General features: G+C 41.5%; 2 protein-coding genes across 8 annotated transcripts in view; one reads left to right on the forward strand and one right to left on the reverse strand.

Moving 5' to 3' along the window:
* LDB3 (LIM domain binding 3) overlaps positions 1–22,599 on the reverse strand; it is a 127,603-nt gene extending 105,004 nt beyond the window's left edge. For 6 of the 7 annotated variants that reach the window (XM_075423022.1, XM_075423021.1, XM_075423020.1 and 3 more), the window contains exons 1-2: positions 16,192–16,271; positions 15,965–16,090 (exon numbers count right to left, since the gene is read on the reverse strand). In XM_075423022.1, the coding sequence (XP_075279137.1) occupies positions 15,965–16,057 (93 nt within the window). In that variant the 5' untranslated portion in view covers positions 16,058–16,090; positions 16,192–16,271. Of the gene's footprint in view, positions 1–15,964; positions 16,091–16,191; positions 16,272–22,297 lie in introns of those variants that run through there. The other variant, XM_075423018.1, reaches the window with a different exon arrangement.
* Positions 22,600–22,928: 329 nt separating this feature from the next.
* The window catches only part of WAPL (WAPL cohesin release factor), a 163,030-nt gene continuing 162,076 nt past the window's right edge, over positions 22,929–23,882 (forward strand). Inside the window, exon 1 of the mRNA XM_075423027.1 lies at positions 22,929–23,102. The gene's annotated coding sequence lies outside the window, so the exon portion shown is untranslated. The remainder of the gene's footprint in view (positions 23,103–23,882) is intronic.

Raw genomic sequence — 23,882 nt, forward strand, 5'->3', positions numbered from 1 at the left:
GTATACAGACTTGAGCTATGCCAAAACTGTAGCTGAAATTAAAGATCTGTGAAAAATAGTGGAATCATCCCAAATGCCACTAGAAAAGCTGTTTAAGTATTGTATACGTTTCCTAGATGAATCCTAAGATATATACATTGCCAAAAAACCTCAACGTCACCTCTGATTAGAAAACTAGAGCTAGGTTCTCAGATATTAGAAAAAAATACTACATTTGGTGGTGTTCAGCCTCTTTAATGGAGTTATGCTGGTTTATACCAGGTAAAAATATTACTCAGTGAGTGTAGCATTTCTCTTACAGAAGGAATTTTAACTATACATTAAATTATATTTTTCCAACCTCCTTTTATGCACAAGTGATTGAGAGCAGCAGTATTTTTCTTCAACTCATAAGGCTCTCTTGACAAATATATTTCCTCTGTAACTTCATAGAACTAGTGGAATTATACCAGGAATAAATCTGTTCCAGTATCTTCAGTTACTCTATTTGGAAACCAGTCATTTGCCTGACCTTCAGTGCAATGCTAAAAACAGAGTTTGTCTGTCATCAAGAGCCAGTGAGATTTCAGATAAAACAGAAGTCATGGCTCCTGCAATGAAATTCCAGGAGTGTCCATCAAAAGCTTGCCAACAATAGCATCTCACTCAGTCAATACTTTCATACTTTGATAAAACTAAGTAAAAAAAAAAAAAAGAGGACATTTGACATTTGGAATTGGGAATGTCACATGACTTAGTACTCAGTCCAAAGCATGCAAGATCAAAAGAATTTTTTAACTATACTCTCCCTAAACTTTTGTGACTTTAATAGCTTTGGTTCTTTAATGGGTCAATCATTTCCCACCCTACTGAGAATTTTCTTTTTTTTTTTTGGTTGGTTGGGATTATTTTAGCCCTATTGGGGAATATTCCTTCTTGCTATCAACACCAGAATGTATTTAAAATCACATATAGATCAACATAAAATGAATCATCTTTGTTCTAAACCCCAATATAAACATTGTGAACAAGCACTGAAACACAAGCAGGACTGTTTATTCTCCAAGCTTCCAACTTCCTTGTTTAAATTTAAATAGATTAATCTTGTGTTCATTAGAATAGAAGGATCGTTACAGAAGGATAGCTGTCAGGCAAGACTTCAAACTTCTTCCTCATGGTCCTATGACACTATGCAAGCTTACAGTGCTCTCTCTTCTTTCAGACTTGACCCTGGCATTTCTCTTGACATTACTCAATCCAAACTTAAACCTCAAAATACTATCCCAGTCCTAGCAGAATATTGCCAAATACTTTGATAGTGAAAGACAGGGATAACAAATATTACCAGTCATTTCCACATGCATCCCAGATAATAGCGTGCTAACAACCTCACTATCTTGGAATATATGGCTTATACTTCCAATATTCATGCAGTTTGTCCAGTCCTGTAGTTACTTCTTACTTGGGTTTCTACTTAGAGGATATAAACAGCCAGTTTATGGTAAGACTAAGGATCAGAGTGAGTTGGAGTGAAGCTAGTGAACAAGGATAACGTGTTCTCACATAACAAAATGGATAATGTATATTTTAATCAAAAAATAACAACCTGTTCTAGTCTCTCTCTCACTAGTCTTTGCAATGAAAATCAGCCATAAAAAAACGGAAGATGGAGGTGTCAGATGTGAGAATACAAAGGAAAGACAATAAATTTCACGACAATGTCATGCATTACAGGAACTGAAAGATGTATTTAAAGGCTAAGCAAAAGTTAAGATTCATACTATCAAATTTTAAGTGCAGCTTATAGGCAGCTCTCCTTAAACATGACACCATGGCACACTCTCTGTTATGTTATCTAATTAAATTGAGAATTGTCACAGTACAACCTGTTTGCAATACAAAGTGATACAAGTCACCAGAGGAAGAGAGGAAAGTGTCAAGAGACACAGTCAAACCAATGGCTGTTTGTCCTTGGTGTCACCGTAGTGCCCACAAGTTCAGTCAGAGATGCTGAGCCTGTTGGGCAAGTTTTGCAAATTCATCCAAGTAAACATCCACAGCCATCAAAAATGTTGTCTAACTAGGCAAGGCATGCAAAAAGATTAACAAAAAGAAATGAGGCACTATAGTTGGGAGAAAAACCCAAGTCTCCATGTTCTTGGATACTAAAGGAATGAAACTGGACAAAAAGTAAAAAGATACTACCAAAACAGCCCAGATTTTCATTTACTCTAGTTGCAAAGCAAAACTGGGCAAAACATAAGTCATGGTGTGATAAATGACAGAGAAAGGATATATATATTATTATACATCTCAAGAGTACCTGTTCACCACAGGCATATGAAAAAAAAAAAGCAGGAAAGATTTTTCTATAGGCCATTTGCATCCAAAGATAAACACACAGGTCACAGGCAGTATATATTCAGCAGGGACAACGGGGAGAACACTTCTTGCATATCATCCAAAAAACCTAAACTCAACTAAAAAACTAAGCTCAACTAAAAGTGTACCAAGGACATTACAAGCCACCACTGCGAGAAGAGAAGGCTGCGGGGTGACCTTATTTATAGCAGCCTTCCAGTACCTGAAGGGGGCCTACAGGAAGGATGGAGAGGGGCTTTTCACAAGGGTGTGTAGTGATAGGATAAGGGGGAACAGCTTTAAACTAAAAGAGGGCAAATTTAGATTAGATATTAGGAAGAAATTCTTTACCATGAGGGTGGTGAAACACTGGCACAGGTTGCCCAGAGAAGCTGTGGCTGCCCCCTCCCTGGCAGTGTTCAAGGCCAGGTTGGATGGAGCTCTGAGCAACCTCGTCTGGTGGAAGGTGCCCCTGCCCATGACAGGGGAGTTGGAACCAGATGATCTTGAAGGTCCCTTCCAGCCCAAACCATTCTACAATTCTATGATTTCATCTTTCCTTTATTTCCATTTCTTTTTTGTTTTTTTAACAGAAATAAACATAGGAGCTTTTTATATTATGGCTTTACTCAAATAGATGAAAATATTCAAATAAATATTAAGAAACAAATGTTTCAACTTCACCTCCTCAAGGCAGTCACCATCAGCTCTTGTAAGGTTTTCTTTTGTGATACACTGAGAAAACTAACTTTTACTGAGTATTACAGTACTGTAATTGTGGCAGTGGTGGGAGGGTATGAACAGCTTCGGAAGATGGCGTGCACCACCTTCTCTTTCCAGAGAGACTTTGGCAATTTGGGGGCTTTTCTTGCTAGTTCCTGATCCATATTTTGTTATTGTAAAATTGGGTTGTCTGCAGTGGAGAAAGTATTATAGAGAGTATTTCCTACACATGTCTCTTCACAGCATTACTATACCCCAGTATACAGTCTCGTAGTAGTGTGAATGTATGGGCCTGATAGCTGCTACTCTCAGATAAGAGCAGATACTTTAGGGGAAGATTAAAACTAAGGACTTCTAGCATCTAGCCTAGAACATACAACTGTGGATGCTCTAAAATTAAATGCCAACAAGGAAAGTTTCTTCCTAAACCCTTTATCTACACATCGAACAAAGAGGCATAACAATCAACTGCATGGCAAGAGCTCTTCCTTGGCCTCCTAAGCTTGGAGATGCATTCTATATTAGGACTCAATCCAATTTCTGCAAAACCAGTGGAGCAGGATTGAGACTTCATGTAGACAAAAAAATAATACTGTTTATAAGTCCTTTTAGCAATGCTTTCTTCAGATATAACTCATCAAATGTCCAGTTAATAAGGCAAATACTTTTAAATGTTAAATTACATTAAAACTATCCCTTTGTGCTGTTTCCTGGCCTAGAAAGAGTTTTAATAAAACAAAAAAGTTAGAGACCAAATTAAGTAATTGAGATAAACACTGAGAGTGGCAAGAGGAAAAAAAACAACTACCCATATCATCAGATGTCATGAAAATCAGATCCAGCTTTTGATTCCTTCCCCATGGGAAGGATCAGCATCTCACACTGTACTTATAATACTGTACAAGAGAGTGTCCTGCCTCCTTTCCAGGTTGTCTTTAGAAGACATGAACTCCAGGGAATCGTGGGTGGAATGTATAAAAGATCTTATTGCAGCTGCTTGTACTGCACCTGTTCAAGGGATAAATAAAGCAGCTAAGTTCTAGTTTTGGTTTCATTCGCTGCCAGTCCCTTGATGTGCAAAGAAATGACATACCACCTCCTCATCTTGTCAATCATACTGCAAATATGTCTTCAATACTGTGGAAGTGATGATCACTTTTTGTTACCAGGAATGTTCCCACAAGCTGGGATAACCTCTATGACAAGTCACACACACTGGGAAAATCCAATCACTCCTCACTTCATATTCTTCCAGATAGCAAGCAACCCTGTTCATGTAAATTATCGATCCTTAGACATCTTCCCATTCGTGCTAGGAAAGGAATTAGAATTGGGTCTAGATGAAATGGAACTGAAATTAAAACTGATCTAATTCACGAATTCTCTAGAGCTTACAGAAGGTTTATTCTGCTTTGTTCTTTCCCCCACTTTATTCAGCTCAGACTCCCAAAGCTCAAAACATGTTACCATATTGTATAAAAGAAGAAATCCTAGATTTGTGCCAGCTGAAGATCCAGACCTTTTTGATGCGAGTCTTTGGGGTCTTTCCATTGATGTTTAGCACACACATGCAGGGCACAATTTCCACAAAAACTTGTTATTGCTGTTACCCTGCAGGGCAGATATTTTTTTTTAACGTTTTCTCATTTGCCTACTTCTTTAGGTCACCTAAAGAATGTTTTATAGACATCCAATAAAGTAAATATTAGCCTCAGAAGATAAAACATGGGCTTAGAAAAGATGCACATATTCCTGTGTTTTGCCATGAAGAACTTACAGAAATGTTCACAACCACTATCTGCTTTTATTATTTTTTTTTAAAGAAGATTAATGTGTACTACTATCTATGCTCAGCATATTTTCTTCAGAGAAAAAGTTGAAGATTACAGTCTCAAATGATACTTTGCAGGGAGAGGAAGCAAAGCTCTGCAGAAACTTAAGCTCAGAAATGCTGGAAGAGGGAACTGCTGATGCGCAGGACAAAAACATCGTTTTGTGGGCCATAGGATGTATGGTTGTAAAGGGAAGCAAGTCTCTTCCAGAAATTCTCAGTAGAGATATACACTATTCTCAACACAGAAATTACATTGGTATTACTTGCAGCTTGGGTTCCCCAACACAGGGTAAAGACGACTATTTAACACAGCAGTGCATGTAATCAGAGAAAGAGGAAGCCCCACAGCTACACACAGAGCAGCTGTGCACCTCCAGAAGTTACACTGTTTAGCTGATTCCTTCCTGCACCTGTGTATTTTTTCTCTTTCCCTTCACTATTTTATAAGAAATGAAAACACCTTGTGGAAGAGTCTGCAACTTTCACTTTCCAAATGCAGTCTTCATCTCATTGCTCCTCTGCTCACAGTGCACTTAATCTGAACAACCATCGAAAGCTGGGAGCAAAGAAAGGATGGCAGACTCCGAGGAGGGAGAATGTGCAGGGCAAGGAAAGGCAGGCAGGGGAGGAAGCCCACATCAGCATTCCAGGCGTATGGAAGAAGGAGACAGCAGAGTACCATTCCACATGAAGCAAGGATGAACGCCAAGAGCCAACAGCACAAGACAACTCCCACAAGACTACAGCAATATCAGTACTTGTCCTTGAAGCCAGCTGCTAGAGCTAAGGCCCAGAGTTCTGAAGTGTGGCATAGTTCCTCCCTCAAAGGAGAGGATAATTTTGCCATGGCTCAGGGAAGAAACTGCCAAACACTTCTGCCAGCCTAATGGCCTGTTCACTCTTTCCATCAGGGGCTTACCTCCAACAGCCTGCTACCTAAAACTCTGCGCGCTCATCCTGAACTACTGACAACTATTGCCAACACAGCACACATTTTAATTTTAGAAATATTACACTGAAAAGCAGCAGTACGGAGCAGTAGGCAATTAAACTGTTGTAATAGGCTTGGCTTGTTGTTGTTTGAACAAGCTGACCCTTAGACTTTAGACCACTTCTTGCCATCAAGAAAGCAAAGCAGACATGTAATAGAGATCCTCATCCACCCCATACAGTTGGCAAAAGCATTTAATTTTGAATAATTTGTCAGATAATTTAAGTAAACAAGTGAGACAAGAATCTTCTATATAGGAAAGCAATTTTGACAGTAGTTCAGGAGGGTACTTGTACTTTGCAACTCCCGTCAAAAAATTAGCAGAAAGACTACACATTTATTTCCTAGAGTAGTTAATCTTAGCCAGCTCTGATGAAAGACAACATCTTGTTTCAGCTGCCTATTTCTTTTTTAAACACCTGCCATAATATCAACTGCCCTTGGCCATTTTTGAACCAGCTATGACTAGGTAACGAGAGAATGCTGACATTCTCAAATAGAGCAGGATGGTCCCAGTGACCCCCAGGATCAAGAAAAGGCAGCCCAAATTCACCCTAATACCAGAGCATTCTGATTTGGCACTACGTACCAGAATCTGGGGTTACATGTAGTATTTTTGGAGTTTTGGATGCCATGTCCCATTCCAGAAGCTTGAGGTAAATGTAACATTCGTTCCAATTTAAAATAGCTTCCTAAGTTACAGGATGCTTTAAATATAGCATGAGAATCCCAGGGGCTTCTGAAGAGTGTGCATGGCACCCTAACCAGGTATAATAAGGACTACAATGCCTTACAGTTATTTTTCTTCATGCCACTAAGACTAATTGTCACTAATGTTGGCTTTAAACTGAAGAGCCATAAATTGTTTAAAGTTAAGCGTGCGCCCTTAAGCCTGGTACCTTTAATGAGAATAAGGGTTTATGTGTATTAACAAGTATGGCTAACCAAATGAGGGAGCCAAAATAGCCCAGCAGCTGGAATTTGGACTCTGAGCAAGGGGAAGGAGGGGATATGGTACAAGCACATGAAAGACTGAGTTCCTCCTAATCCTCAGCTGCCATTGCTACAAATCAAGTATATTTGGAAGGATTTTGGGGAAAGGTTAAAATCTATTTATGCACAGTGTCCAGGCACTGAACACCTGTGGCACAGATGATCACAACACCAGCTACGTGTGTGGGAGGTGCAGAAAGTAACTCTACCCTTGCCAGGGGATTTGCACGCCTTTAAGACATTTGACCCATTACATCTTCCTAAAAGCAGAGCAGGATCTCACTGACTTTCTGGAAAAATGGCTGCTAGCCACTGCTAACAAAAAGAGGAGTCACCTTGTATGAAGCACGTTCAAGATGTCATCTGGAGCCATTTGTAAACTGGAAACTAATTATTTTCAGGATATCTAATTCCAGAAAACACAGAGTGCTTACACTCCAAGTCAGTGGGTGGAAAAAAAAAGTTCTTTCTTCCCCTTATAAATAAGAGCTGGGTGCTTATGTTTGTGAAATCTCTCAGAAGAACATAGAAACAGCTTCACATTTTTGGTGGAAAAAAATACTGTTCATGGACCTGAAAATGGAAGTTTTTAGGATGGTTCCCAAAGGATACCCAACAGTAAAGTTGGGCTAAGCCTCAGGGCCAGCTTCAGGCTGATGGCTCATATGGTCAAGTTTTTATTTCACTTAGGCCCCTAAGTTATGATAGCAGCTAAGTAAAATACATCCTTTTTTTCTTATCTACACAACACATTTTGACAGGTGATAACTGTTTGCTTTTAAATGTGTGATATTCTGTAAATTATTGGTCAATGCAATGGGACTGAACAGCACACTAATATCCTTGTCCTCACTCTGTACTGGCAAGAATTAAATTCTTTATGAAGTGCCATTTCCATACTTTCACCAAATAAGGATTTAAAAATTCAGACAATTGTAACAAAAAGCCTATTCTGAGATTTCACTTTCAGGTAACGTTTTTATTAAGGCTTTACTTACACTAGTACAGAAGAAACAGCCCTTTAACATGCTGTATAATCCATCCGTTTTCAATTATCATTATTCATTTCAAAGCATACCATAGCTGACATTACTGGACACCATTTTGAATTAATTTGTTTCCTCAAGAATTACAAGTATTGATTTTAACCATGTTCAGCAAAAAATTCCCTCCTTCCTCATGATCTTTCAATGGGAATCAATAACTTATCTGCACATTGAACATCAAGCTGTTCCTGCAACAAAACCCAGTGAAAAAAGAAAAGCAGTATCGCATATTATATTGGACCCTATTTAACGCTATATTATGCATTACAATGGTGGCATCTCAGATCCCTATGTGCAGAAACTTCTAGTTACACACAAAATAAATAAACTATATCAAATTGTGTTCTCAGCTATCTCCAGTCTACTATGAATGCTAGATTGCAAAGAAGACCATTGCATTTCGTAGACCACTTTGATACTTTCAGAGTGCTACTGAAGGTTTAGTTTTAGCTTTTTTAAATACCCACATTTTATAGAGTTATAAAATAACATACTCTTTACACTACTAATCAGACAACAAGAGTGACCAGATGGGAACTGCTGTTGCTAGTATAGAAAGTTACTGTTAAAATATTTGCAGACCCAATTTTCCTCTTTGTGTTCCACCTACTGGAGAACATTTTGCAATAATGTATTCACAGTGGAGCTAATACAGAGTTATCAGTTGTGTTATGAAGACAGCCATTTACTGAGTTCAGACAGCAGACACTAATAAAAAGTTCTACCTGAAAAAAGCTTATTGTGCATTATAAAGCACTAACAGTTCAGTAGCTTTAAATTCATGATTTAATGGTTACCTCCTGCTGTGTTTACTGGTTCTAAAGGATCTGCAAAATTATTAACTTTAATTATTATTAAGTAAATTGAGGACTTCCTGATATACTATATCAACTATATTCTCAACTAAATAAACTCTAGGTCAAAGGCTGAGCAGTTTTTCAGACCAGAATATCCAGTTGCCAGGGAACATTGTTAAAACAAGAAAAAAAAAAAAAAAAAAATGTAACTCATTTGAATTGTGGACCTGTTTCCTTAGGTTAAGAAACCTTTTCCTCCTCTTCCATAAAGACACAATAACTATGGTTATCCCCACTTGTGAACTTCTCTGTTTCTCACAGTGAACACTATGCCTCCTGTTCGAGGGGAGGGTTATGTTCACCTCCCTTTTGCAGGAGAGAAAGCTGCCAAGTTACTATGGAGTGGTTTTTTGGCATGAGTAGTAAAGCTAGCACAAAGAAATACTGACAGTATTTATAACAGAGTTGGTAATTGCACAGATGCCATTCAGCCCCATTATTTCACACACCGAGTTCTTTTCATGGATAATGCCACACGAGTGTTGATCATGATTCAGATACAATCACACCCCAAAGAGAAAAGCTGCATTTAGCAGATGAAATAAAGGGTGGGCTTCAAAACCTACCGGTTATGTATTATAGGTCAGAACAGTCAGAGCAGCAGGTCTGATGATGTAACACCATTTAAGGCAGTACCTCAGCTATTACAGTCTATTATTTGTATTAATGTGGCCTACATTCTAAGAGGTCTAAATGTTTCTCCTGAAATTCAAAACACAGACAGAATTGAGATACAGAACCTTAGACAGAGCTATGCACGATATTTGCACAGATACTGTTCAGAGTCCATAATGCTCCTTATATACCTCTGGCCTTCAGCAGTGAGCTTAGTCTTTAGGGATTACTTTCATCACACAGACAGACAAGAGGGGCTGCCTTTCAGTTCCAAGCTCATATTTGATTTAAAGAAGAAATAATTTGACCAAGAGCTGTAGTTATCTCCATATCCTTCCTGAAAGTTATCTGGTCAAGTACAGCACATGCATTCAAATCACATTGCATTATGATGCTAAGATTTAAATAAAAATATACTTAAAGGATTGTTCCCCAAAAAATCCTGAGTTTAAAGGTACAACAATAAGCTGCATAGATTTTTCAGAACACTTTCTGCAAGGAAAGAAGACAACAGCTTTTTAGATCATGACTGTTTAAGCAGAAAGGAAAAAAGCACATCTTGTGCTGGAACTGCTTTGTATTACAAAAATAAGGTATTTGTTGAAATCAAACCTTCTCTTTAAGTGTTAGCAGCTTACGTGAAACATCCATTGGGATTACCCCTCAGACCTGATACAGTATTTATGATCAAGACAAAGAATGTTGCCTGTCTCAGAATGACTAATGCCTTACCTCTTGACCACCTGCACCGCCAAGTTTAAACCTATTCTGCTTTATTCAGAGCAGAGACTTGAATCAAATCCCCAATATCCAGGGTCATTCTGATCCCCAGGCCCCAGAACCCATCTCCTTCTCTGGTCCAATAAATATTATTTAAAAAGAATGCAACCAGAGAATTTGCTCCCTCCATCCTTGTCCAACATACACATGCCACTCGTGTTTGACAAGAGATGCAACTGTATCACACAAATGCCCTATATTCTGAACTGTCATTTATAGTGTAGGTGCTGACTACTGGAACATCTCAAATAAACAATACCAAATCAGGAGGTTTAGAGTTACTTGTAGAGTTCAGGCTCACAGAAATGCAATCATTTCTGATAACCGTGACTGTAAACATACCAGAACTGGCTTGCAAATTAGTTTGAAAGCAAAGATACCATCTAAAGTAACTAGCATTCTCTCATGATCCTGACACATCCATACATACGACAAATGGCTGCATGTAACAAAATTCAGAATGCTTTAACTTTGTATGGGGTGACTGTTGCTGAAGAAGTGATCTCCAGCTTCAGCAGATTATCCCAAAGCAATGCTGATACCCACACAACAGTTGTTTTATCAACAACATATAGGAAAGTTTTGGAGTGTTCTTAACAGTTGGCCTGGAAGTATTATATTTTCCTCTCACAAGGAACTATTTTGAGTTAAATTGTAGAAGACTGGAAGAATGTGAAACCACCCATGCATAAGAAATTACTACAGCTTATCTAGACATAGGACAGTCATTACATTAAATAGCTCACTCCCACTCTCAGAAGTTGACTCAGTGTCATCTGAGTTTGGGGGGAGAAAGGAAACATCTCTACTGAATAGTACTTAAAAAGGACGGCTTTTAGAGGACATGAGACTTACCTATTGGTTTTGTAGCACATCAACTATTATAAATACTAATATATGGCTTTTAGTATTGTGAAGGACTTCACATGTGGAACGAAACAAAACCTCTCGAAGTTGCAGTTGTAGTTGTAGGGCAACTACTCAGCAGTTTGATTCACTAGAGATGGATGCTTAACAGGTGATGTGGAATCAACATTTCAAGGGAACCTGTTAAATTTCTTCAGTACAGTTAATGTAGGTACACTTCACTCTTCTGGTTACAATTTATGTACAGCATCACATGGCCATTCAAATGAGAGTTGCAGAATGCATGGTGCCTGACCCAGATAATCTGAGGTTTCCCTGCCTTCAGGAAGAGAAGAAAAAAAGCCAAGAGGGACTCCCTTTGCCCATCACGTGCCTGCTGTAATGCACTGATACCCCACATGCAATAAGGCCAAAAGGAAATTAAGACTCTCATGTAGCTCCTCTAAAGGAAAAGCAGTCACAGCGAGAGATTGACATTTGTATGCTAGGGAGTGGAGGACAGACAGGAGGTTGTCAGGAAAAGATGCTGGTAAAAGAAAGGAGCCCAACAAATGTGAGAAAAGCCTTCCTGCTCCTCCAGAGACATGGACTGCAAAATGCTAGAATAGGGTCTTCCCCCCTACAAAGAGCTGTTTCAGGCTGCTTATATCAGAGAAAGTACACAGATCAGCTAATTTCATTTTTTTCCTATTAGTGTTTTCCGTTTCCCCTCACTGCACTTACGTCATCATCAGATTTCAACTTCTTCACTTCATAGCATAAAGCCAGGATAGTTATCTAACACTTGTTTAAACACTGTCTCCCTCAGCTTCAGGATCTGGCTTTTGATTTGAAACCCAGAAACATTAAAAAAATCCTCTGTTAGGAAATACAAAACTGTATGGATAACGACAGTGTGAATATACCAGTTGTGAGTTACTGCACTGTTCTACATTATATATCTGCCATCTCAGATGATGATAATTCTTGCATACCTTTCAGCTCATTGCATCACCTGCAAGCCAGTCTTTCTCGCTACAAAAAGCTTGCTGTTCAGCAATCGTCATTCACAAATTCGTGAAGAGGCTCTGCTATTGCGCCCATCCATGTACAATCATACTGTCTTAGGCAACAAGGCAACACAGCACTTAAATAATTAACTATGACTAAAAGCCTTCTTACAGAGGAGTAGGTCTATAAAATTAATGAATTCTACTTGCTTCCAGACAGTTCATGCAAGCAGTAGGAGAAAATAACCTGCTTTGCTGCCCACATCAATTTGGAAAGACCAGATTTATGCATATGATCACGCCACTGGTGACAGGTCTCAGCATTACCAACAACCTGCAAGTGCCATTCATTTCACTAAGACTGACAGATGCTCAGCTTTACTAAGAATCTGTCAATACTGTTTTCCTACATCTGCTATCTGCCCATGACATCTCATGACAGAATTTGTTCTAGAGGGTCGGATGGTCTGCAGGGCAGGGACTAGAAAAATATTTTTAAATTTTCCCAGATTGTTTTCTAATGCCATTGTTAAAGGAGTGTCAAAGCTGCAGAGTGACCTTAACTCTTCTCCAAGTGTTTTTGTCTCCTCTTTTCCTGTCCCCATCCCCCTACATTAGTCAGGCACTTATTTTTAGATAGAGAACAGATAGGCAGAACAATCCATTTCAGGGGAACACATCTTCACCTGTCACCCAGCTAACTGACTGTGACTCCTGTGTCATATGCTGTTGACTATGCAGCAGTGAGCTGATCACCTGGACCTACCTGAAGGAAAGAAAATACAATGTCCCAGCCAGCATTCTGAAGAGTCCTTTAAAAGTGAACTGTTGTGCCAAACACCTCTGAGTAATCCCTTCCTCGCCCACTGTATTAGGAGCATTTTCCTGAACAGAAGCATTAGCAATGCCACAATCTTGTATTGTGCTTTTGTCAGTAGGCTTCAAAGACCTTCAGGTTTTCTCCCCTGCTTCTCAGGTGGAGAAGTGCAAGCTGCTTGGGAATTGTAAGCGGCTGGCTGACAGAATGCAGATCAACAGACAGCTAAGCCACAGCTCAAGTTCCTAAGTCCAGGGTGCCCACTTTATGTCTCAGTGTGGGCTAGGTTAGTACCCCAATACTAGCTTTCCCTTTCAGGAAGGTCCCTGGAAACATGCAGGTGTAAGACTACAGATGGGATGAGCAACCCCAGTGTGGCAGACTGTTGCTGTCATCTTTCTCAGGAGCTCAGGGGCAACTCTCTCACTGCATGACTTGTGGCATGACAGAAGAGCACAGAGCCTCCATGAAAAAGGATCAATCTTTCTGTTCTCTGCGGCCCACCCACAGACAGCCTTATTGCTTGGGGGCAGTTAGAGTATAATGAGCATGTCCACATGTAAACCCTATCAGGTTCTGCCTGCATAGAGGGATACTATGCATATGCAGGCAAAAGGGTCATGGCACATCTGGTATTAAAAGCAATTATAAGACCCTTCAAATTGAAATGTTTGGGGTTTAGCGCTCATCCTGCACATAGAAAGTCTAATTCCATCTCAGGGCAACTGTGGATCAAACACAGTCTATTGAATAAGTGCATGACACCCACTGCCAACATTTAGAGCGGTGTGGCCTTCCCAAGAAGTGGATTTTCCTCACACTTTTCTTCCCTTCTCCTCACCTCCAAGATGTATTTTGAGAATACAGCTTTCCGTTTGCCCCCATGGTAAGATTGCAACTATGGCTGAGTTCACAGGTCACCTCACTTATGACTGCAAATTGCTGATTAAGGGGAACATCTGATCTATTTGGGGATATATTTATGTGAAAGATGCTAAAGAAAAAATAGACTTTAAGAATATTATCATCAAAGTATGAGACTGTGTTGCAATTTAAAAAAAATGTCACAACCAAGGCTATCTTCATTTCCACATGCCTGCTTTTCCCACCTAAGGCAGGCTACAAAACTCAATCCCATCCCAAAGCAATGCTCCCAGCTAAAAACTGGACCTCACTGGGGAAGAGTTCAAACCATTTAACAGTGTTTTCTGACACTTCTAGTGCTGGAAATGCAACCAGCTGTGTGAAGAGGTAATTCCTCCACACCTCTGGGAATCCAGTCACTGCAGTTTCACTCCCCTTCATCATACGCTTTCAAAAGCCTCATGAGAATCATATAGCCTTTGGGCACAGTGAGTATACTTAAAGAGATTATAATCTGAGACAATAGGTTCTTTGGGAAACAACTGTTTTTTAATTTCTGATTGTGTCATACACAGTGCAAGTGCCACAGACACAGCTCTTGACTGACAACCTCTAGGCATGACAAAAAAACAAGACCATATAGTGCAGGCTGAAAAGCGCCATGAAAATACCTGCAGAAATATATTGGCACCTCTCTGTACTTACCTTCGGTGGGATAAGGAAAGAAGCATCAAAACTATTTACGACAGTGAAGTTAGCATAAGCTTATGAAGTGAGATTATTTTTGTGGGCAGGGGGGAGGTTTTGTAGGGTTCTGTTTGTTTATTTTTATTAACACTGACAAAACAGCCTTCTTTGCAATTGCCATGCTGCTTCTGCAAAAAGGGGCTATGAAAAGGTCCTCTCATCATCACAGGTCTTAAGATTAAGGTAAATATGGCTCTGTTTACAGAGAAAGGAATATTGTGCATAAGAATAAGGAAGATCAAATAAGACAGAGCTTTGCAGTGTGGATATGAAATAGGGTAGTTAAGAGTTCAGAAGCTCACTGATGACTTTGAATCATGATTGTTGCAAGGATATCAATTTGGTACCCGCAATTTAACATACTTTCAGTCAGACTCTCAAAGTTAACAGTGTTCGAAGTGCTGTAGGTGGCTTTTTTTTCAGTGGAGCAGATCTTTTGTTTGCATTCTATTTGTTTGTCTGATTAAATCATTCTGGTATTTCTTTTAAACACTGTTATGTAAGTAACCTCTCTTGTTATTGCACAGCAAAATAAGCCTTCTGCAGGTGATTTGTGGAGGAACCAGACGTCTCTAAAAAGATCTGAACATTTTGGAACAGATTTGAGACTGTCAGAAAGAAAAAAGGAAAGAAAAGGAGGAGGGAGCTGCAAGATGTAACAGAAAGCAGAGTTCCCAAATCAGAAGGTACACAGAACTATCTAGTCTGATAAAAGAAAGGTAGGTAAGGGAAACACAAATCTCCTGAAAACCATCCAATGTTAAAAACTTTTTAAGAAGCTGAGCTAATTCAGGTAATAAGAACACTCTACTGCAACACCTTAAAATATTGCTCTTAGGGGAGATAAAAGAAAAAAAGATGGCTAAGAAATAAATGGACTAATCTGTAATCGACAGATACACTAGGTAATTAATTATTAAATCACATGCTGTTTGTCAGCTGCACATGGAAGGCTTCTGCATAATTTAAGACTGTATTTTAAGCATTATTGAGTTTTCTGCTTGACATGTCTAATTTTCATCCAATTATTGCTCCCCTCCCCCCCCAAAAAAAAAGAGGGGACGTGTATCTCTATCTTTGCCCAGTTCTAACACCTAGACTTCATGTATTTACAAGCAGTTACATGTTAATTTTCTAGAAATACAGTTTTATATTTCCGTTCACAGTTGTTCAACTCCCTTCCCCTCAAACAGACAACAGCAGTGAGGCCCCTATAGCAGAAAAAAAGACAACACTCTACAAAATAGAACTGGAAGCTTATTTAAAAGAGACAGTATCATCATTCTTAAAAATATACTAACCAGAACTGTCTTCCTGAGGCATCATCAATGCCAGGCTGTACCTTGAACTGGTATATTTAAAGTCAACATCATATTCTCTTTATTCATACCTAGCTGCAATGATTCTCTACTTTGCTAGGCCAGGTCAGAGTGTACATATGACTAGTTCACTGCTATTTTCCAACCTAAAAAAGCTCAATGAAGTTTTTTTGCTCACTTACTCTGGAGATGGTCAAGGGCATGTTGAAGTCCTTGCCCCCTTGCAGTCGGAAACCCCATGGTCCAGGTCCGTTCAGAGTCACGCTGTAAGCCATTTTGTACCTCTTTCACAAGGCAGCAACAAGGCACTGCAGAACAGAAGGATGGGGTAGACAGAGAAAGCGTGAAAATACAGAATGAGAAAAGGGAAGAGTTTTACACAACGAAAGCAATTCTCTTTCTGCCTTGCCTGTTCTGTCGTGCTGCGATATCACCTAAGAATAGATGGGAGCTATAATGCAGATGCTGATAACCCAGCTGAGCAGGGCCCATAAAAGGTTTGTAACCAGACACCTATTATGCAAAGACTTCATGACTCAGAGGTCTAATATAGCCCCCAGAGAAGAGGACAGATCTTTCTAGGCTCCTCAAGCCCCTCTTCATGCTCAGTTACTTTATGGGCAAAACACATTTTGTAATAAAACAAGCAAACAAAATCCCATGCTAAAATCCCAAACATCCAAATCTCTTTACTAACCTGTTAACAACTACATAGCCATTTGTAACTTCTGCTTCAGAACATATGTTTATTGCACTGTGCTACATAATGTACTACAAACAAGTTCTTTTTACATAGATCTTTCCATATGTAGCAAGAAAGGCACCAAGAAAGAGTGTTTGCTGCCTTCTGCATTGGTTTGTTAAACCGAAAAAAGTATACACTACACGCATTTAGCATCACAAAAAAAACCCCCACAACTTCATGTTTGGCTCTTGGTTCCATAGCCCTTGCTTTCTCAAAGGAAAATTAAAATTTATTCTCTTTGAAAGCAGACAGAGATATTATGGGTTATTTCTAACCAGCATTTAATTCCTGTGGCAAAAGTACAGTTGCACTACATACCTATCTCATTATTTCAATACAAGTCTTCTAAAGGCACGACACTTGAGTGGAAGGCTAAGAATACAAATAGCTAGCTAACTGCTTCCTTAATTCATTCCTTGATTTTTCATCATTTATATTCCAGTTGTTAGGTGTTTCATAAAACTTTATAACCCTTGCTGAGTAACGCTGGATAGCATTTCTGCCTTAGACTGGGAACAGCTAAAATACAGAGAACAAGGGAAGGGGAGAAGCTGTTGGCAGAACTACAGATACAAACAAAAAGCTTCTGCTCTCAGGATAAAGCTATAAGCATTAAATATGGCTCACTCCTTTCAAGTCATTAATATGTGCAGGACCTCCAGAACCACTCTACTGTATCTCTGCAGCATCCTCACCTTTACGGTCCAGTTACAAAGAAATTCCCATTACACTAGAAAAAAAAACAACAACAAAAAAAAACCCAAAGAAAAAGCATGGGTTCTACTGTAATAATCAAAAAGAACCAAAACCACAAAATGCACTAGAGTGAGGCAGCTCAGTTTGAGCGCTGATAATAGGTCACTCTGCCCAAACACCTACCTTAAAATGCAATAGAAAAACTGATGGTGATACGGCAGAGAGCAAACACTACTAGGGACTCAGTCTTTATCTGAGGAGATGGTCAATATATTATTTTTCAAAATCATGAGGCAACAGAATTGTTTGTTTTGTCTTTAGAGTGGCGAAAAAAAGCCATTTGTACAAGAGAATAATTATGCTCCATATAGATACTAGACTAAACCACATAACCATATTTGTTAGTCAGAAGTCCAAATTAAACCATGGCAATTCACATGGATTTCAGTGAAGGCTGCACTCAGCCAGCAGAACTGGCCCAAACCAAAATCAACACAGATAGCGACACACAGCTTGAAAAGAGAATGGGTTTCTGACGTCTCTGTCTTCCGATTCTCAGAGAATCGGCACATTTACAATAACAGATACTCCATACGAGGCCACAACCAGTGATGTTTGGACTATTACTTTGAGGGGAGGCAAAACTAACTTTTTGCACTTCAGACAGCAGTTTTCAAGCCTGCCAGTTTATCCAGTAGGTCTCTTTCTGAATGCTGGTAATGGATGTTTTTATTTATTTCTTTATTTTTAAAAATGCGCACACAAAAGATTGCAGGTAAATCCCCATTGCACTATTCTCTTTCCTAGGAATTCACTGTTTTTAGTGCCCTTTCTTGGCTCCACTTCAAGGGTTCAGGAGAATGGAATAAAAACAGGAGTAAGATAAACATAGCAAGTCATTGTTTGACTAGTACAGATAGTATCACAGAAAAAAGTATTAGAAGAGAGGTTATATCTTTATAGACTGTGAATTCTGTGCATGTTACATTCCTATACTTAAATCTTCAGTCATTTTGCATTAAAAAAATAAAAAGAATAAAAAAAAAGGGGCGGAGGGGGGGAGCAAAGCCCAGAACAGAATAAAACTGCACAGACATCAAGCTGAACAGAGCTAAGCATTAAGAAACAGGGATGCTGCTTAATCAAACACTATGTGCTTCTGTCCTACTTTCACATACATAACATGCCATTTGCTTATCAGTTTAGGACATCTGAAAGGGTCTGTGAGATCCTTCAGGCTGGGTGGTGTCCTAGGAAGCTAGAGTGGTAATCTCATTAGGGGCACCGTCATTTGAATGAAATGTTAAACTGAGGTCACTTGTTCCTACTCCTTTGGTTTCTGTCTGTGTCTGCATGAACGTCCAGCTCAGCTTGGCACTTTTAAGTAGAAAGTGTAGAGGATATGTCAGTGTCCTGGCCAACATTCCCTTCAACACAACAGGACCACTGTTCTTTCATTGCCTGCGCTATCACTACCAGTTACATTTTGGAGTCAAAATATTCCTCGTTTTTTTTTCTCCAAGCCTCTCCAAGTCCCTTCCCTCCTGTGTTTGTTTCCCCTGTGCATGCCTGGATAAAGCTCTGTGCCTAATAATGAAGTGCAAACAGTAAAGAAGCTCATGCTTTAGCCACGGCTTCATTTGTTGGGGCCACTCTTAGCACAGGTCTCACTTGTCTTCTACAGACTTGTAATACAATCAGCCTTTAAATAAGAAAGCTGGTGATCCACCCAGATGACTACTTCAACCCTGCCCTGTTTTCAAAGGTGAGAAGCACAGGTGTTCTTGCCATGTCAAACACCCAGAGCAAACCCAGGAACTGGGTTGGTGCAGCAGGTACAGTGCCATCACAGCTATCAGCACAAACCCCAGCTAAACCTGTTGGGAAACTGAGGATGAAATAAACTGCGTGTACATAATACACGACCCCCTTGTTTTCAGAAGCTTGCAGTTTTTAGATTAGGTTTTATTTGCTTTACATAACTGCCTACTAGACTGTTCCAAAAATAATTTTTTGTTTGTTCAAATAACAGTATTTTGTTTCTCTTGGTGTGCCTTCTTCCCTACATTCTCCAGCTACGTCAAAATTCATGACTTGCTTTAGCTCCCTCCCTTCAGACAGATGCTGTGCTGAGTCAGATGAGGTTACTGGTGGAAGAAGCGACGTTTAAAGAAAAAAACATATTCTGGGAGCAGGGTGACATTTTCTCTACAGGTATCAAAACGGAGAATTGTCCAGAGCTCACCAGGTCCCCCCAGCGCTGTCCCCAGCTGACTGATGGGAACAGTTGTGCAGAAGCTGGATGGGTACCAGGCCCCGTGAGCTCTGCGGCAGAGGAGAGTGCTGCCACCTCCAGCAAACGCCTCGGAGCCTGAGCAGAGCCGTCCTTCCACAGCTACGTCAGAGACGTTACACTAGCGGAAACAATTCACATATGCTAGGAGACCATGCTGTATTACAGTGAACTGACTTTAGGAAAGGTAGAACGGCATGCTTGGGAGTGCATAGCCATTAAGTGAACGAAATAAAACCACTAATGTCAATGCTAAAATAAGGCGGAAGGAAACAAGTAATGGAAATTCCAATTGTTCAAGTTGCTACTACTTCATTAAGCTGGCCACATTACTCATCGGTTATATTTCAGCTGCAGTGGTAGATGTGCTCATAGAGCCTTGTATGACTGTTATTGCAGCAACAACGCTGTACAATTTGTATAATTAAGCATTTCAGAAGCAGACTGATTGAGAGCTTCACTTCTGCTCTGCAACAGACTCTGAATCTTTGGCATATAAAAAAACGCATGCAAGGTCACAGTTTCAACAACCTTTTACGTTTCTCTTTAGGCAAATAAAAGACTTGTCCTGCAGAGGAATAAACTATAATTTCTTCTTTGATAAAAGGATCTTCAAACTGGATAAACATTCCTTTAAAAAAAAAAAAAATCAGACAGAAGTATAGCCTGCCTTCGTTTCAGTCTTCCTGACCTGAGGGAGTGGTAGTACAAGAAGGCAGCATTCAGCTTTGTGACAAACATGCCCTTTTTGTCCCATGGATTCCTGCCCTGTCCCCAGTAAGGTTATCTACACTCTTTCAGAAGAGTGGAAAGGTGAGGAGAATGGATCAGGAGCGTGTGAAGAAACTACTCGCCTAGACGCATGCATAAAGAAAACCCAAGCTTTGAACAAGATGTCTGACATACACAATCCTAGAGTTTTCCAAAATTTTGAATTAACCCAATGTTAATTATATTCTGCTTGGAGTAATGAGGAAACAACAGCTGTATTTGGGGACTGATCTTCATTGCAATCCATCAGACAAAATCACACTTATTTACTACATATTGGCTTATCAGTGCTGAAGAATTCGAAACTGACACATTAGAGCTGTAAAAGCTTTTTAGCTCTGAACTCCTACCTGGCCAATGTCAAACTGAATATAAAAGTAACTACCAAAAGCAAAGATTTTTCCCACAAGTTCAGCGTGAGTTCAATATTACTTCCAAAGCAAGACTACTCTACAATGCAAAAGAGCTCATTGCCTTCTCCTTTCCTTCACTGTGAACTAAGTTGAGCTAATCCTACTTGTACTTCCACATACAGCTTTGTTTCACCCATTTAATCAAAACCCTTCAGTTCTCACAGAACTTTGTATTTCTGAGTTCTTCTTAGTCCCTGCATCAAGTTGTCTTAAGTCCTGTATTTTGATCTTTCTTAAGAAGCTAAATTTTCCGTCACACTTGGCTTCAGCAAACACTGCTTTGTCAATACTTTCCTAGTAATGTGGTTTGTGGATACCAACAGAAAATAGCATTGCTGGGGGGATATGCTAGAGCAATATAATGATGGCATATTATCTCCCTTCTCTGTAATACAATGCCTTCAGAAATGCAGCTCAAACTCTTTTCTCTTTGAATGTTTGCTGCTGACAGTATCACCTTACTGATTAATCAAATTTGCTGCTTAGCCTTACCTCTACATCCTCCGCCATGACTACTTTAATCATTACAGAAAAATGACATTTCACACTTTTTTCCCTGCTAGGTGGCCTTTTTTGTTCCTGCCATGACCTCTTCTCACTACCACAAAGATTGGGTATACACCATAGCGTCAGACTTGATCTTGAAAAGATTTGAAGATTTTTGGTTAACTGCATTAAACTGGAAACCATATCTCTGGAGAGACAGGCTACTGAGGGAAGGGAAGAGGAAAAGACACCTGCCCAGACTGTTTACAAAGACTTTTTTGCCCCTATATTACAAAAAGACTTAAGTTTATGTTACTAAGTTCTCACCTTACCGGCATTTTAGCCATTGTTTTTCAAGGCACCTACTACAGCATGTAACACTTAACACTTCTATGGCACCTACCTTCTCAAGATACCAAATTTTTTTTTTTAAGGTAAAGAACACCTCAACACCTGTTGTTGATACTATTTTCTTTCTACATATGTAGCCACAGCACTTCAGTTACCAGCTTTAGGTCACAAAATGAGTCAACAGTAGCAACTGGATTGAAATGCAGGGCTCAGTTTCTCATACAGGTACTTGAACCAGAAACAGAAGGCTGCAAAATGCGTTGCGGTTCCGTTTTCATCTTTCTTCCTTGACTCTGGGATGAAACCAGGTAAGTTTACAGCAACCCTGCGACTGCTGTAATTTGTGCCTTTCTGCAGGGGATCCTCATTAACTGTTCTGGCTTACAGGCGAAAACATCGCAATAAAAAAAAAAACCCAAAGGAATCCAAACGCACACACCCGCCAATGGCTAAAGAGGCTACGCGCTGATCACCGTCAGCTCCACACAGAGCAGGGACTGAGCTGTGACACCGATGTCGCGGGACCTCGACGGTGCTGGCTTGCCTCCAGCGAGCCCGAGGGCTGGCACAGCGCAACGAACGTGCGCAGCAAGGCTCAGAAGAGGGATTCTGGGCCGCCGGCGTTAACTTCCCCGTTGCAGATTCCTCAAGCATCACTACACCACCGTGATGCAGCCGTGTGCCCAAAGCACAAGGACGCGAGATTTAATCTTAAACGGAGCAGGCTCCCAGAATTTAAGATTTCACCCAAATGACTCACCCACTCGTTTCCGCCTTCCCAGTAAAGGCTTTACTGGCTAACACTTCCCAGCAGGACAACCCTTTAAGCGTGGAGGGAGACTCCTCGGCGCCGCGCCCGCGCCTCCCCGCCCGCTGGCCCCTCAGCCGCGGGAGGACGCGGGGCTCGGCCGGCCGCGCGCTGCCTCACGGAGCTCGTCCCCTCAAGCGCCGCGGCTCGACCCGCCTCGCCTGCTCGTAGGAGGCTCCGGCTAGGCCGACCCGGGAGAGCCCACCGCTACCCACGGCCACGCACCGCTTTACCGTGTCGCGCCGCGGTGGGTGGGTGGGTGGGTGTCGGACCGGCGGGTGGGGTCCCCGCCCACGCAGGAGCCGCAGCTAGCCCTCAGCGGGCGGCGCTTGCGGTCACACGCACCCACGGACATTCCCCCCCCCCCGCCCCGCCGCGGACGGCCCCGCGGAGAGGGCTGAAGGGAGCGGGGGCGCCGGCGCGGACACTGCCCGCTCCCGAGGCCGCCAAGGCGCAGCTTCCACAGCCGGCGCCTCCGCCGCGCGTGGGCGAGGCGCGACCGGGGCGACGGTGCCCGCCGGGAGGAGGGGAGGGAGGGGAGGGGACGGGACGCCGCCGCTAGGGGGCGCCGGGCGGGCGCGGAGGAGCGTGAGGGGATTTCCCGCCGCGGAGTGACCGTTAACCGGAAAACCGTTATCTGCGGGGCCTCAGCGCTTTAAAAAAATAAAAAATCCCGTTTTTGAACGGCCTTGGTAGCAGAGCGGGAAGGGGACACAAAGCTGTGGGGGAGCGGTTCGGCTGAGCGCCGGGGGAGCAGGTACCCGCCGGGCGTTACGCGTCTGGGTACCCTCAGGGCCGCGGCGAGGGAAGAAATGGCGGCGGCGGCGGCGGGGGGGTGGGGTGTGTGTGCTGCGCCGTCCGGAGGGACCCGGAACGTTCTGGAAGGGGGCGCGGGAGGCGGGTGCTGTCCCGGCTTCCCGGCACTCCCCGCAGGGAGCAGTGGGCTCCTCGTCTGGCAGCGGGCTGGGGGGGCTAGGCGGGAAACAGGGGTGCCGCCCGAGCTCGGCAAGAGCTCTAATGCTTTGCGAGCTTGGAGCCTGCGGCTTTCACCCCACTCCCCTTTGCTCACGTCTGGAACACGCGTGACATCGGGGGTTTCCCCCGAGGAAAAGTGGAAGTGAAGGGGTTTTTTCCCCCGGTGGTTCACTGGTCTTGAGAGGTAATGGTCATTTTAACTGAGTGGAGAAGTTAGAACGGCAGTCCAAGAGGAGAAAAAGGGTTTGGAAGGCAATTTTGAAAAAAACCACAGCGTGAACAACATAACTGCCCACCTGAATTTAAGTGAGTTTTTTTCCCTTTTGATTTTTTAATACTTAGCCTTGCGGTAACTTCGTACAGCGGCTGAGTTTTGTCAAGACCGAAGCTGCCCACGACATACACCCCTCCATTCCGCAGTGCTGTGTCAGTTTTTGATAGTCCGCTCCCAAAAGCATCTTCCAGAAGGGCAGCTGTTTCTCAGCGCAATGACTGAGGCACGGCTGTATGAGTTTGTGTTAAAAAAATAATTTAAAAAAAAAGCCTGTTCCCGAACGCTGAA

The sequence above is a fragment of the Opisthocomus hoazin genome, chromosome 6, assembly GCF_030867145.1.
Source record: "Opisthocomus hoazin isolate bOpiHoa1 chromosome 6, bOpiHoa1.hap1, whole genome shotgun sequence".
Classification (NCBI taxonomy): Eukaryota; Metazoa; Chordata; class Aves; order Opisthocomiformes; family Opisthocomidae; genus Opisthocomus; species Opisthocomus hoazin.